Raw genomic sequence first — 14,394 nt, forward strand, 5'->3', positions numbered from 1 at the left:
GCAGTTGGGGACACCGTCATGTTATGGGGGCCCGGTGCCAGTGTCGGTGCATACGAGTGGGCACCCCTGACTGCTTGCTCAGGGCCCTTGCACATGTGATACTTACCTCTCCTCGCTCCACTGCTGTGGCGTCTTCCGCATCTCCTGACTTGACGTTCAGGTCAGAGGACGCAATGATATCACTAGTGTGCGCCCTCTGCCTGATCAGGCACAGTGCAGAGAGCCGGAAGATGCTGAGTCCAGAGCAGATCAGCGGCCAGCGAGGAGAGGTGAGTATTTCATTTTTTTATGCTTGGAGCAATATATAGGGACCATCATACACTGGAGCATCATACATGGGCCCATCATACACTGGATCATCATATATGGGGCCCATTATATATGGAGCATTATATTGGCCCATCATACACTGGAGCATCATATATGGGGCCCATTATGCACTGGAGCATTATAGGGGCCCATCATACACTGAAGCATCATATATGGGCCCATCATACACTGGATCATCATACATGGGGCCCATTATATATGGAGCATTATATGGGGCCCATTATATATTGGGCCCTTTATATATGAAGCATCATATGGGACCCATTCTGTATGGAGCAATATATGGGGCCTATCATATACTGTATGAAGCATTATATGGGACTCACTATACTGTATAGAGCAATATACGGGGCTCATTATACTCTATGGGGCCCATCCTGTACTATATGGAGCATTATATATAATAATAATAATTAATAATAATAATAATTATATGGGGCCCATTATATATGGAGCAATATATGGGACCCATCATATACTGGAGAATTATATGGAGCCCATCATATACTGTATGGAACATTATATGATAATTATATGATAATGTATGTAAAGCGCTGCAGAATATGATACCGTTATATAAGCAATGCATAATAAATAAATATGGGACCCATTATGTATGGAGCTCATTATACTGTATGGAGCTCATTATACTGTATGGAGCTCATTATATTGTATGGAGCATTATATAGGGCTCATTATACTGTTTGGAGCATTATATGGGACTCATTATTCTTTATGGAGCATTATATGGGGTCCATTATACAGTATGGAGCATTATATGGGGCTCATACTGTATGGAGTAATATATGGGGATCATTCTGTGTGGATCAATATATGTGACTCGCTATACTGTATGGAACATTATATGGGGCTCATTCTGTATGGAGCAATATTTGGGGCCTATTATATACTGTATGGATCAATATATGGGGCTCATTATTCTGTATGGAGCATCATATGGGGCTCATTATACTGTATGGAGCAACACATGTGGCTCATTATACTATATGGAGCATTATATGAGGTCCATTATCCTGTATGGAGCAATATATGGGGCTCATTGTTCTGTATGGAGCAATATATAGGGCCTATTATATACTATATGGAGCAATATATGGGGCTCATTATACTGTATGGAGCAATACATAAGGCTCATTATACTGTATGGAGCATTATATGGAGTCCATTATTCTGTATGGAGCAATATATGGGGCTCATTATTCTGTATGGAGCACTATGTGGTGCCCATAATACTGTATGGAGCAATATATGGGGCACATTATTCTGTATGGAGCACTATGTGGTGCCCATAATACTGTATGGAGAACTATACTGTTTCGGTTTCTGAGCTATTGTAGAATTTACAATAGCTATCACTCATGTAATGTAAGAAGTGAAATATTTGGTATTGTGCTATCCCTATATTTCTATACCATATCTGTGCATCATAAATTGTGATATGTGTTAAAAGGGCCCACTGAGGCTCTTTTGCTCGGGTCTCTCGAAAACCTGGAGCTGGCCCTGGGGATGAGGGGGACATGCATGTCAGGATAGGGATGAGGGGACAATATATACCAGGATGGGGGCCATGCATAGCAGGATGGTGATGAGGGGGCTATGTATACCTGGATTGGGAATATATATATATATATATATATATATATATATATATATATATATATATATACACAGTGGGGCAAAAAAGTATTTAGTCAGTCAGCAATAGTGCAAGTTCCACCACTTAAAAAGATGAGAGGCGTCTGTAATTTACATCATAGGTAGACCTCAACTATGGGAGACAAACTGAGAAAAAAAAATCCAGAAAATCACATTGTCTGTTTTTTTAGCATTTTATTTGCATATTATGGTGGAAAATAAGTATTTGGTCAGAAACAAAATTTCATCTCAATACTTTGTAATATATCCTTCGTTGGCAATGACAGAGGTCAAACGTTTTCTGTAAGTCTTCACAAGGTTGCCACACACTGTTGTTGGTATGTTGGCCCATTCCTCCATGCAGATCTCCTCTAGAGCAGTGATGTTTTTGGCTTTTCGCTTGGCAACACGGACTTTCAACTCTCTCCAAAGGTTTTCTATAGGGTTGAGATCTGGAGACTGGCTAGGCCACTCCAGGACCTTGAAATGCTTCTTACGAAGCCACTCCTTCGTTGCCCTGGCGGTGTGCTTTGGATCATTGTCATGTTGAAAGACCCAGCCACGTTTCATCTTCAATGCCCTTGCTGATGGAAGGAGGTTTGCACTCAAAATCTCACGATACATGGCCCCATTCATTCTTTCATGTACCCGGATCAGTCGTCCTGGCTCCTTTGCAGAGAAACAGCCCCAAAGCATGATGTTTCCACCACCATGCTTTACAGTAGGTATGGTGTTTGATGGATGCAACTCAGTATTCTTTTTCCTCCAAACACGACAAGTTGTGTTTCTACCAAACAGTTCCAGTTTGGTTTCATCAGACCATAGGACATTCTCCCAAAACTCCTCTGGATCATCCAAATGCTCTCTAGCAAACTTCAGACGGGCCCGGACATGTACTGGCTTAAGCAGTGGGACACGTCTGGCACTGCAGGATCTGAGTCCATGGTGGCGTAGTGTGTTACTTATGGTAGGCCTTGTTACATTGGTCCCAGCTCTCTGCAGTTCATTCACTAGGTCCCCCCGCGTGGTTCTGGGATTTTTGCTCACCGTTCTTGTGATCATTCTGACCCCACGGGGTGGGATTTTGCGTGGAGCCCCAGATCGAGGGAGATTATCAGTGGTCTTGAATGTCTTCCATTTTCTAATTATTGCTCCCACTGTTGATTTCTTCACTCCAAGCTGGTTGGCTATTGCAGATTCAGTCTTCCCAGCCTGGTGCAGGGCTACAATTTTGTTTCTGGTGTCCTTTGACAGCTCTTTGGTCTTCACCATAGTGGAGTTTGGAGTCAGACTGTTTGAGGGTGTGCACAGGTGTCTTTTTATACTGATAACAAGTTTAAACAGGTGCCATTACTACAGGTAATGAGTGGAGGAAAGAGGAGACTCTTAAAGAAGAAGTTACAGGTCTGTGAGAGCCAGAAATCTTGATTGTTTGTTTCTGACCAAATACTTATTTTCCACCATAATATGCAAATAAAATGCTAAAAAAACAGACAATGTGATTTTCTGGATTTTTTTTTCTCAGTTTGTCTCCCATAGTTGAGGTCTACCTATGATGTAAATTACAGACGCCTCTCATCTTTTTAAGTGGTGGAACTTGCACTATTGCTGACTGACTAAATACTTTTTTGCCCCACTGTATATATATACATATATACCAGGATAGGGGATATTAGTACAGAACTGTCCACATTTTTTACTTCAATTTTGTTTATATTTTCCTCCTCTAAAGCCTAGGTGCGTCTTATGGTTTGAAAAATAAGGTATACAACAGCGAGGGAGTGACTACGTGGTGGCAATAATACTGTAGGACTGCATTATATTCTATGGGGGGCTGCATTATATTTTATGAGGGGGCTACATTATATTCTATGAGGGAAGGCTACATTACATTCTATGCGGGGGCTGCATTATTCTTTACGAGGGGGCTACATTATATTCTATGAGGGAAGGCTACATTACATTCTATGCGGGGGGCTGCATTATTCTCTATGAGGGCGGCTACATTATATTCTATGAGGGGGCTGCATTATATTCTATGAGGAGGGCTACCCTAACCCCTGTTATATCATTAAGACTTGTACTACCCTATATTATACCCTGATATTAGCGTGTTTTACCGTATAATTGGTGGTCTGGTATTTATTTCTATGCAGTTCCATGGTGGACCGAAAGAATGATTTTCTCTGGTGGGCCCAAGGTGCTCAAGTCCGACACTGATCATTACTATCATTTTTTTTCTTATAATTTTAAAATTTCACCAGTATTAATATTAACCTACATCAGAAACTAAGTTCCACAAGACAGAATTTCCTACTGTAGTGTAATAATCCTTTGTGTAATCCAGTAACCTGTCCTGTTCTTTCTCATGGTCAATATGAGCTGGGGGATTGCTGCTTCCTTCTGGTGTCATCTCTCGCAGGCACTTGAACAGATTTATTATTTATGATCCTGTGATGGTGACACATTACGACAAATAGTTTCCAGATACACCAAAAGATATTTCTGTTACTGAACCTTCTGGACAAAATGCTATGACAAAGAAGCACAACATCAAGTGGATCCTGGACCAGAGCATGCATCTAGACTGTCCTGCGAGACGGTGAGTACGCAGCATTCAGGAATGTACGTAGCTACTACATACTCAGTGTCAGAAGTTACATAGTAATTACTAGTGATTGTATAAAAGAAATAACTATGCCTGGTCACATCGCCTGATAGGGATTTTTATGTATTTTTAATTAATTGTAAGCATATATTTGGTTGATTGCTTCATAAAATTAAGGTAACCTATGAAAGGGGTTTTCTCAAGATCTTCTTTCTCAAGTTGTATCTTGAGGAGCACACGGCTCCCGACCCCACCTTTCTCCTGTTCCGAGGGTGATGTGCTCCTGAAGATTGACAGTTTGGGCTAGCGGCACGGTCACTCCACTGATCTGACCTGAGTGCTATCCCAGGCTGCCAGTAGCGTCATCTTTCATCTGCAGCATGGGAGGGACTGAGGCTGGTAGATATAGCGAGTATATAGACATGTATGGGTCTGTTTCAATGTACGTTTATATGAATATACTTTTCTATTTTAATATACTTTTTACTTCCAAAGTAAATTGATAGCTGTGAACCACTGCATATTGCTCCATAAAACTTTATTATTGACTTTAATAGTAGGAAGGAAAATACAGGGGCATTTTTATACACGCCTGACTCTCCGATTATGGCCCCTGGGGCAGTGGTACTCCTCCATTACACACTTAAAAATAGCTATCTTTTTGTTATTTTTCAAGGCCATTTTTGCACATCCTGTACAGATAGATCCTCACATTTTCTAATTTGCTATTTTCTGTTTTTAAAGAAAATCTTTGAAATGTCAATGGAGCTAGTGGGCTCCCTTCTTCTTTTGGGACTTTTGTCAGGTAAGAATATGTTGTTTAACTGCTATAATCAAATATGATGGCATATAAAAATGAGAAAGAGGTGAATGCAAATTTTGCAAAAATAATTTATAGAAGCATTTTTCAAATTTTAAATCGACAATTTATAAGTTTTGCATTTTGAAAACTAGCTCTAAGTTAAAAGCCCCTCTATTCATATCTTCCTAAAAATAGCATGCATAGGAGCAGCAGTAACTTAAAGATGCAGTGTCCACATGCAAAATCTGTACCAGGCCCCGTACCAGGCCACTTACCAGGAGCAATTTCTAATACTTTATATTGTGTCTTACTTGGCAAAAAGGTTGTGAGAAATAGCTACCTCTTCACCCCCATTGCTACGCCCCTGCTATGTCCCTGTTAAGCCACAATTCAAATATCCAGTAGAACTGTTACCCATCAGGCCAATGTTAATCCCACTGGACAACACTTTTACAGTAGCGGCATCAGAAAAAAATCCAACAAAAACTGGAAATCAATGGATAGAATTAAAGGGAATCTTTTAGTAGGATCAAACCCCAGCAGGCCATCCATATGGATATGTATACAGAGAAATCCACATTCTTCTTATATGTAAATGAGCTGTTCTAGTGTTATAATACAGCAGAGCTGTGAGAGCTGCAGCTCATAACGTGTTTGTAAATAGAAAAAGTACAGCTCCAAGCTGTGTTTGTTGCACGCAGGGCCAGTTTTAGACAAAGTAGGGCCCTGGGAAAAAGTTTAAAGTGAGGCCCTAAATGCTGCCACATTGACCCATCACAAAGAACATTTCAGTTGCATTTACATGCGCTGAGTTCAGGCCGTTAAATGAGCGCGATCAACAATTTCAAGTCGGTTGGCGCTTGTTTACTGGCTGTAACAACTCTGCTGGCATCACGGCATGGCCTCACATCTCTCACACTATCTTACCCACTGCTCCAGGCCATGATGTGGTTTCTGTTTTATGCCAGCTCCATGTTCTGTGTCTCTGCTCTCTGCATGCTTCATGACTTTGTGTATAGGGGGGCGGCGCCTGAACTCTCTGGTTCTTATAGCAATCAGGTGCATCTGTCTAATCTGTTCCTGACCAATTACCAAGAGGCCTCCAGTATATAGTGCAGCTCCACCCAGTGTTCTGGGCCTGTGCAATGTGTTAGCTCAGTTAGTGTTTAGCTTCTGAGTTTGCCAGGCCTTGCTGTGAGTTACTCTCTCTCTGGAGGCTTTTCTCTGTATTTTTGCCTTGGTCTTGTTGTCCACCCTCCAGGAGGCAGAATATCCTGGTCCCTGTGTCTTTGTCCTTGTGTCTTGTTCCATTGCCTTGTCTGTACTTAGTCTTATCTCTGTCTCCTTGTCTTTGGCTTCCTTCCCTGCTGTGTCTTTCCTTGTGTTCTCAGTCTGCTTACACTCTGCACTCTTGCAGCTCTGCCTGCTCTGTACCTTTGTGGCTTTTACCTCTGATCCGCACTCCTGCGGTTCCGCTCCGTTCTTCTCTGCTCCGCTCCCGTTGCTGTAAGAATCTCTTTCTGCAGCTCCCCTCCGCATTCCTTGCGGTTCTGCTCCGTTCATCTCTGCTCCGCTCCCGTTGCTGTAAGAATCCCTTTCTGCAGCTCCTCTCCGCATTCCTTGCGGTTCTGCTCCATTCATCTCTGCTCCGCTCCCGTTGCTGTAAGAATCTCTTTTTGCAGCTCCTCTCCGCATTCCTTGCGGTTCTGCTCCATTCATCTCTGCTCCGCTCCCGTTGCTGTAAGAATCTCTTGCTGCAGCTCTTCTCCACATTCCTTGTGGTTCTGCTCTGCTTTGCTTTTATTGCTGCGCTATCTCTTGCTGCTCTACCTTTCCTATCCGCAGCCTTGCGGTTCTCTTCCTGTGTGAACAGGTCTCAACCTGTTCCTTCATTCTCCCTTCCTTCTGGTTTATCTCCATACCTACATCTCCTGTGTGAACAGGTCCCACCTGTTCCTTCATACCTGTTCCTTCATATTTCATATCCGTTCCCGCACCACCTGTGTGAACAGGCCCCTACCTGTTCCTCCTAACTACATATCCGTACCTGCATCTCTAGTGTGAACAGGTCCCTACCTGTTCCTTCATACACCACATCAACCAATCCCGTGTTCCTGCCAATCCCGTGTTCCTGCCAATCCCGTGTTCCTGCCAATCCCGTGTTCCTGCCAATCCTGTGTTCCTGCCAATCCCGTGTTCCTGCCAATCCCGTGTTCCTGCCAATCCCGTGTTCCTGCCAATCCCGTGTTCCTGCCAGTCCTACTGTTCCTGCCGTGCCTTCCAGTCCTGTGTGCCCTGTGTTCTCTGCCGTGTCTCTGCCAGCCCTGTCACAGCCGTGCCAGCCTACTCGTCTGAGTTTCAGCCGTGCTCTTCTGCCAGTCCTGCCTGATGCCCGCACCAATCCTGGTATTCCTGTCTCCCAAGTGGGATCAGCAGCCACAGCCAGACACCACCCTGGAGTAGCACCTGGCAGCTGCCTGCTGCACAAGCCTGACCTCACCATCAGAGGCTCCAGTGAAAACCCAGGCAGCTGTCATAGTCACGCCCCTTCCAGGGTAGTCTGGTTTGTGGCACAGTGGGGCCACAAACCCCCCGAGCTCACGCCTACCAGTCAGGGCGTGAGCGTGACACTGGCTTCTTTACACAGTCTGATGAATAATGATGGGCACAGAATGATCACTACTAGATCATCTGTCCCCATACAGTACCATGTTATCAGCAGCACATTTGCAGTTTACATCAGGGTTGTGCTGCTGAAAAACAATTATTTTTCTTCCGACATAAACAATCCAATAATCTGATGAATAAGCAAGCACTTTGCTCTTTTGTTGGGCGATTGCTGATGTTTCCACTTATGCACTCTCATCTGCACTGCCGGGATTTATAAATGTGGGTGCTACATACATACACACACACACATTTATACACACAAGGCAATGCATGTCACACACACATACAGTACAGACCAAAAATTTGGACACACCTTCTCATTTAAAGATTTTTCTGTGTTTTCATGACTATGAAAATTGTACATTCACACTGAAGGCATCAAAACTATGAATTAACACATGTGGAATTATATACTTAACAAAAAAGTGTGAAAAAACTGAAAATATGTCTTATTCTAGGTTCTTCAAAGTAGCCACCTTTTGCTTTGATGACTGCTTTGCACACTCTTGGCATTCTCTTGATGAGCTTCAAGAGGTAGATACCGGTAATGGTTTTCACTTCACAGGTGTGCCCTATCAGGTTTAATAAGTGGGATTTCTTGCCTTATAAATGGGGTTGGGACCATCAGTTGTGTTGTGCAGAAGTCTGGTGGATACACAGCTGAGAGTCCTACTAAATAGACTGTTAGAATTTGTATTATGGCAAGAAAAAAGCAGCTAAGTAAAGAAAAACGAGTGGCCATCATTACTTTAAGAAGTGAAGGTCAGTCAGTCAGTCTGAAAAATTGGGAAAACTTTGAAAGTGTCCCCAAGTGCAGTGGCAAAAACCATCAAGCGCTACAAAGAAACTGGCTCACATGAGGACCGCCCCAGGAAAGGAAGACCAAGAGTCACCTCTACTTCTGAGGATAAGTTTATCCGAGTCACCAGCCTCAGAAATCGCAGGTTAACGGCAGCTCAGATTAGAGACCAGGTCAATGCCACACAGAGTTCTAGCAGCAGATACATCTCTACAACAACTGTTAAGAGGAGACTTTGTGCAGCAGGCCTTCATGGTAAAATAGCTGCTAGGAAACCACTGCTAAGGACAGGCAACAAGCAGAAGAGACTTGTTTGGGCTAAAGAACACAAGGAATGGATATTAGACCAGTGGAAATCTGTGCTTTGGTCTGATGAGTCCAAATTTGAGATATTTGGTTTCAACCACCGTGTCTTTGTGTGATGCAGAAAAGGTGAACCGATGGACTCTACATGCCTGGTTCCCACCATGAAGCATGGAGGAGGTGTGATGGTGTGGGGGTGCTTTGCTGGTGACACTGTTGGGGATTTATTCAAAATCGAAGGCATACTGAACCAGCATGGCTACCACAGCATCTTGTAGCGGCATGCTATTCCACCCGGTTTGCGTTTAGTTGGACCATCAGATGACCTGGCCTCCACAGTCACCAGACCTGAACCCAATCGAGATGGTTTATGGTGAGCTGGACCGCAGAGTGAAGGCAAAAGGGCCTAGAAGTGCTAAGCAACTCCTTCAAGATTGTTGAAAGACCATTCCCGGTGACTACCTCTTGAAGCTTATCAAGAGAATGCCGAGAGTGTGCAAAGCAGTCATCAAAGCAAAAGGTGGCTACTTTGAAGAACCTATAATATAAGACATAATTTCAGTTTTTTCACACTTTTTTGTTAAGTATATAATTCCACATGTGTTTATTCATAGTTTTGATGCCTTCAGTGGGAATGTACAATTTTCATAGTCATGAAAATACAGAAAAAAGGGGTTGTCCACTTCTTTCAATTAACCCCCCAATGTATCCCCCCGGGGCCCCTGATGAATTGTGTAATTACCTTCTGTTGCCATTTTCGCCTGTGAGTGGCGCTATTCTGGCGGCTGAGTCCGGGTCACGTGACCCCCAGGCTGCAGCCGCCACTTATTTCCGCCAACGTCACATCAATTTCCAGACTCTGGAAATTGACATGACGTCAGTAGCAGGCGTGAGCCAGTCTCACAGTCAGCAGTCACTCATCAAGAGTGACTGGGCTGTGGGCGGGGCTGGTGGTTGCAGGCCTGTGCTGGGGGTAGGCGGGGCTATGCAGGGATGTGCGGGCAGGGCTAGGCAGGGATGATTGTGCGGGCGCCGGTGCTCTGCGGACCGGCGCCGGTGCTCTGCGGGCCGGTGCTGTGCGGGCCGGCGCCGGTGCTGTGCGGGCCGGCGCCGGTATGTGCTGGGGTCTGCTGGGGGGTGGTCTTTGGGGTGTGTGTGTGTCTCTGTGTGCAGGCATCGTCCGATGGGACTACAAGTCCCATCGGGCTCTGCCTGCTACAGTGACAGTGAGTGACACATTAGCCAATGATGGGACAGTAGTAGTCCCATCATCCGGCTAATGTGTTGAATGTAAAAAAAAATGAAATAAATACCCATATACAGTACATACATACATACAACACACACCATGTGACAACATGCACCATGCGATATGCGAAAACATGCAACATACGACATGCACCGTGCGACGACATGTGACGACATGCACCATGCGACGACATGCACCATGCGACGACATCCAACATGCACCATGCGACGACATGCGACATGTACCATGCAATGACATGCACCATGCGACGACATGCAACATGCACCATGCGACGACATGCGACATGTACCATGCGATGACATGCACCATGCTGCGACATGCACCATGCGACATGCACCATGCGATGACATGCGACATGCACCATGCGACGACATGCGACATGCTCCAATGCGGCGACATGCACCATGCGACGACATGCACCATGCAGTGACATGCACCATGCGGCGACATGCGGCATACATGCACCATGCGGCATGCACCATGCGACGCATGCGATGACATGCACCATGCGACGACATGCGACGACATGCACCATGCGGCAACATGTGACGACATGCAACATGTGACATGCGGCATGCCACATACAGTACGTACGTACGTACGTACATACATACAACATACATACAGACATACAGTACATGTAACAGAGTACATACTCACCATCACTTGTCACCTTGATCCCCGAAGCCATTGTCATCTGTAAAAAATATTAAAATAATAAACAACCAATATACTCCCTGATCCGCAGAAATCCAATTAAAATGAGTGTCCCTCGACGATCTCCCGTGGAGAGCAGGAGCATCTGCTGATGCGACTGCTCTCCAGGGGCTCCAGGAACACAATGATGGAAAGTATCCTTCCACAATGTATTCCTCAGAATGTATTCCTACGCCCCTGTGAGAAAATAGTTCCTAGTCTCACTTTATGGCGTTGCTGTATGAGAAATTTTCCCACGCAGCTTTTTGCCATAAAGTAAGACTTTGAACTTTAGTAACCTCAGTGATGCACTGCAGGGGCCATTGTCTCCTGTCAGTGTGTCACTGAGGGTCCTATAAAGCAGTGACATCACCCGATGTCACTGTTCTATAGGGGAGATCGTTGTGGGACACTCGTTATTAATTGGACTACGGCGGACAGGTAGTATACGGTTTATTATTTTACATTTTTTGCAGGCGCTGAAGTATGGTAAGTATGGTTAAATGAAGAATATTAAAATACATTTTTCCTAATGTGTGTGTGTTTTATTAACCCTTTATTACTATTGGATTAATAACGGATAGGCGTCTTATTGACGCCTCTCCGTTATTAACCCGGCTTAATGTCACCTTACAATAGCAAGGTGACATTAACCCCTTATTACCCCATATCCCACCACTACACGGGAGTGGGAAGAGAGGGGCTAAGTGCCGGAATTGGCGCATCTTACTGATGTGCCATTTCTGGGGTGGCTGCGGACTGGTCCCCCTATTTTAATAGCCAGTAAAGGCTACGCAGACAGCTGCGGGCTGATATTCATAGCAGGCTACAAATATTGGCCCCCGGCCATCGGCTTTCCCCCTCTGGCGCAGAAAATTGCGTGGGAGCCCACACCGTTTTTTCCATTTTTTATTAAATTAAACGCTCATTAAGGCCTCTTTCACACTTGCGTCGGTACGGGTCCATCGCTATGCGTTGGGCCTACGTACTGACGCATGTTGTGAAATTTGTGCACATCGTGGGCAGCGGATGCAGTTTTTCAACGCATCCGCTGCCCATTCTGAAGTCCGGGGAGGAGGGGGCGGAGTTTTGGCCGCGCATGCGTGGTAGAAAATGGCGGACGCGACGGACAAAAAACGTTCACTTGAATGCTTTTTCGTGCCAACGGTCCGCCAAAACACGACGCATCCGTTGCACAATGGACGCGACATGTGGCCATCTGTCGCAATCCGTCACGAATACAAGTCTATGGGTAAAAAACGCATCTTGCTAGCACATTTGCAGGATCCGTTTTTTTCCCAAAAAGACAGATTGCTAAAAACACAAGTGTGAAAGTAGCCTTAGGCTGCTTTCACACTAGCATCGGTAAAGGGCCGTCGCGCTGCGTCGCTAATAAAAGTCTATGGAGAAAAAACGCATCCTGCAGACAACTTTGCAGGACGCGTTTTTTCTCCACAACGACGCATTGCGACGTGCAGTGCACGACGCTAGTGTGAAAGAGGCCTTAGAATCATCAGCCTTTCTATTATATATCCATGGATATATCTATCTATAGATATATTTATAGATAGATATATCTATAGATACATAGATGTATCTATCTATATATTTGGCTGCTTTCACACATCAGGTTTTTGCCATGAGGCACAATCCGGCGAGTTTTGAAAAAAACGGAACCATTTTTTTCCGCCGGATCTGTTTTTTTCTCATAGAGTTGTATTAGCACCGGACTGCGCCTGATGGCCACACGTTTCATCCGTTTTTTGCCGGATCCGGCAAAAAAGCTGTTTCCGCCGGATGGAAAACACATACAGAGGAACGTTTTTTCTGTCCGGCGAAAAAACGCACAGCGACGGATCTGGCAAAAAAACGAATGAAACTGAGCTGTGAAATGATGAATCCGGCCTTGGAATCCGTTTTTTCATGCATGTTTCCATTCAAATCATGCACATTTTCCGTTTATTTACTTATTTCCAAAAATGGCATTAAAACCGCGCATAAACCGCACCAAAAACTGCATCAAGACTGCACCAAAAACTGCATCAAAACTGCACCAAAAACTGCATCAAAACCTGGTGCAGTTTTGCAGTTTTGGTGCGGTTTTGGTGCAGTGTTGATGCAATTTTGGTGCGGTTTTGATACGTTTTTTTCAGTTTTAATGCGTTTTTTATGCAGTTTTTTGCACGGTTGTGATGCATTTTTAAATTCGCTGTTGGTGCGGTTTTTGCGCGGTTTTTAGGCGTTTTGGTGCGTTTTTGAAAGCTAAATAAAGATGTATTATTGAACAAAAAAAAAAGATTTGTGATGTCATTATTGTCCAACCTCCTCTTTTACATTTGTCCAACCCACACTCCATTAAACACACAGTTAGACAGATAGATGATAGATGAAATGGATAGACAGATCTACATATATATAGATCTATAGATGCATACATCTATCTATTCATATATCTATCTGTAGATGTGTCTGGATATATATATCTATTGATAGATGTATGGATAGTGTAGGGTGTGTGTCCACTGTCCGAATTACATCCGAATGAGCTGCAGATTGGATGCTGCGTACTTGTAGTCCCATCGGATGATGCCTGCACACACACACCAAAAGACCCCCTGCACAGCCCCACACACACCCGAACAGTCCCGCACACACCCGAACAGCCCCGCACACACACGAACAGTCCCGCACAGGGCTGTACACATCTGAACAGTCCCGCACACATCCGAACAGCCCGCAGACCCCGCCCACGCACACATACACGCACACCGTCACTGCCCACACACTTCCATCCTCCCGAGCTGCAGCGTTTCTCGGACCCACATCCGCAGCAAAACTGCAGATCTTTTTTACATCTGTGGTTTTGCTGTGGATGTGCCCAACTCAATGAAAGTCAAAAGGTGCAGAAACGCTGCAGTTCCGCACAAAAGAAGTGACATGCTCCGAGAAAAAAAAGCTGCGTTTCGGTGCGGCTTTTTCCGCAGCATGTGCACAACAAGTCTGCGGCTCCCATAGACTTACATTGGTTGTGCACTACAGTGCGGATTTGATGCAATTCAGTGCGGCAAAAAACCCTGCGGACCTGCAATCATATCCACAACGTGTGCACACAGCCTTAGCATTTAGTGAACCTAGCAAAAAAGCCAAGCAAAAAACAAGTGTGGGATTGCACTTTTTTTGCAATTTCATTGCACTTTGAATTTTTTTTCACATTTTCTGTTACACGACATGGTAAAACCAATGATGTCGTTCAAAAGTAG

General features: G+C 44.6%; 1 protein-coding gene across 1 annotated transcript in view; it reads left to right on the forward strand.

The window, feature by feature from the left end:
- Positions 1-4,381: 4,381 nt before the first annotated feature.
- LOC143775260 (uncharacterized) overlaps positions 4,382-14,394 on the forward strand; it is a 93,296-nt gene continuing 83,283 nt past the window's right edge. Inside the window, exons 1-2 of the mRNA XM_077263178.1 lie at positions 4,382-4,588; positions 5,339-5,399. Coding sequence (XP_077119293.1) covers positions 5,351-5,399 — 49 coding nt within the window. The 5' untranslated portion in view covers positions 4,382-4,588; positions 5,339-5,350. The remainder of the gene's footprint in view (positions 4,589-5,338; positions 5,400-14,394) is intronic.

Source organism: Ranitomeya variabilis, chromosome 5 (genome assembly GCF_051348905.1).
Source record: "Ranitomeya variabilis isolate aRanVar5 chromosome 5, aRanVar5.hap1, whole genome shotgun sequence".
Classification (NCBI taxonomy): Eukaryota; Metazoa; Chordata; class Amphibia; order Anura; family Dendrobatidae; genus Ranitomeya; species Ranitomeya variabilis.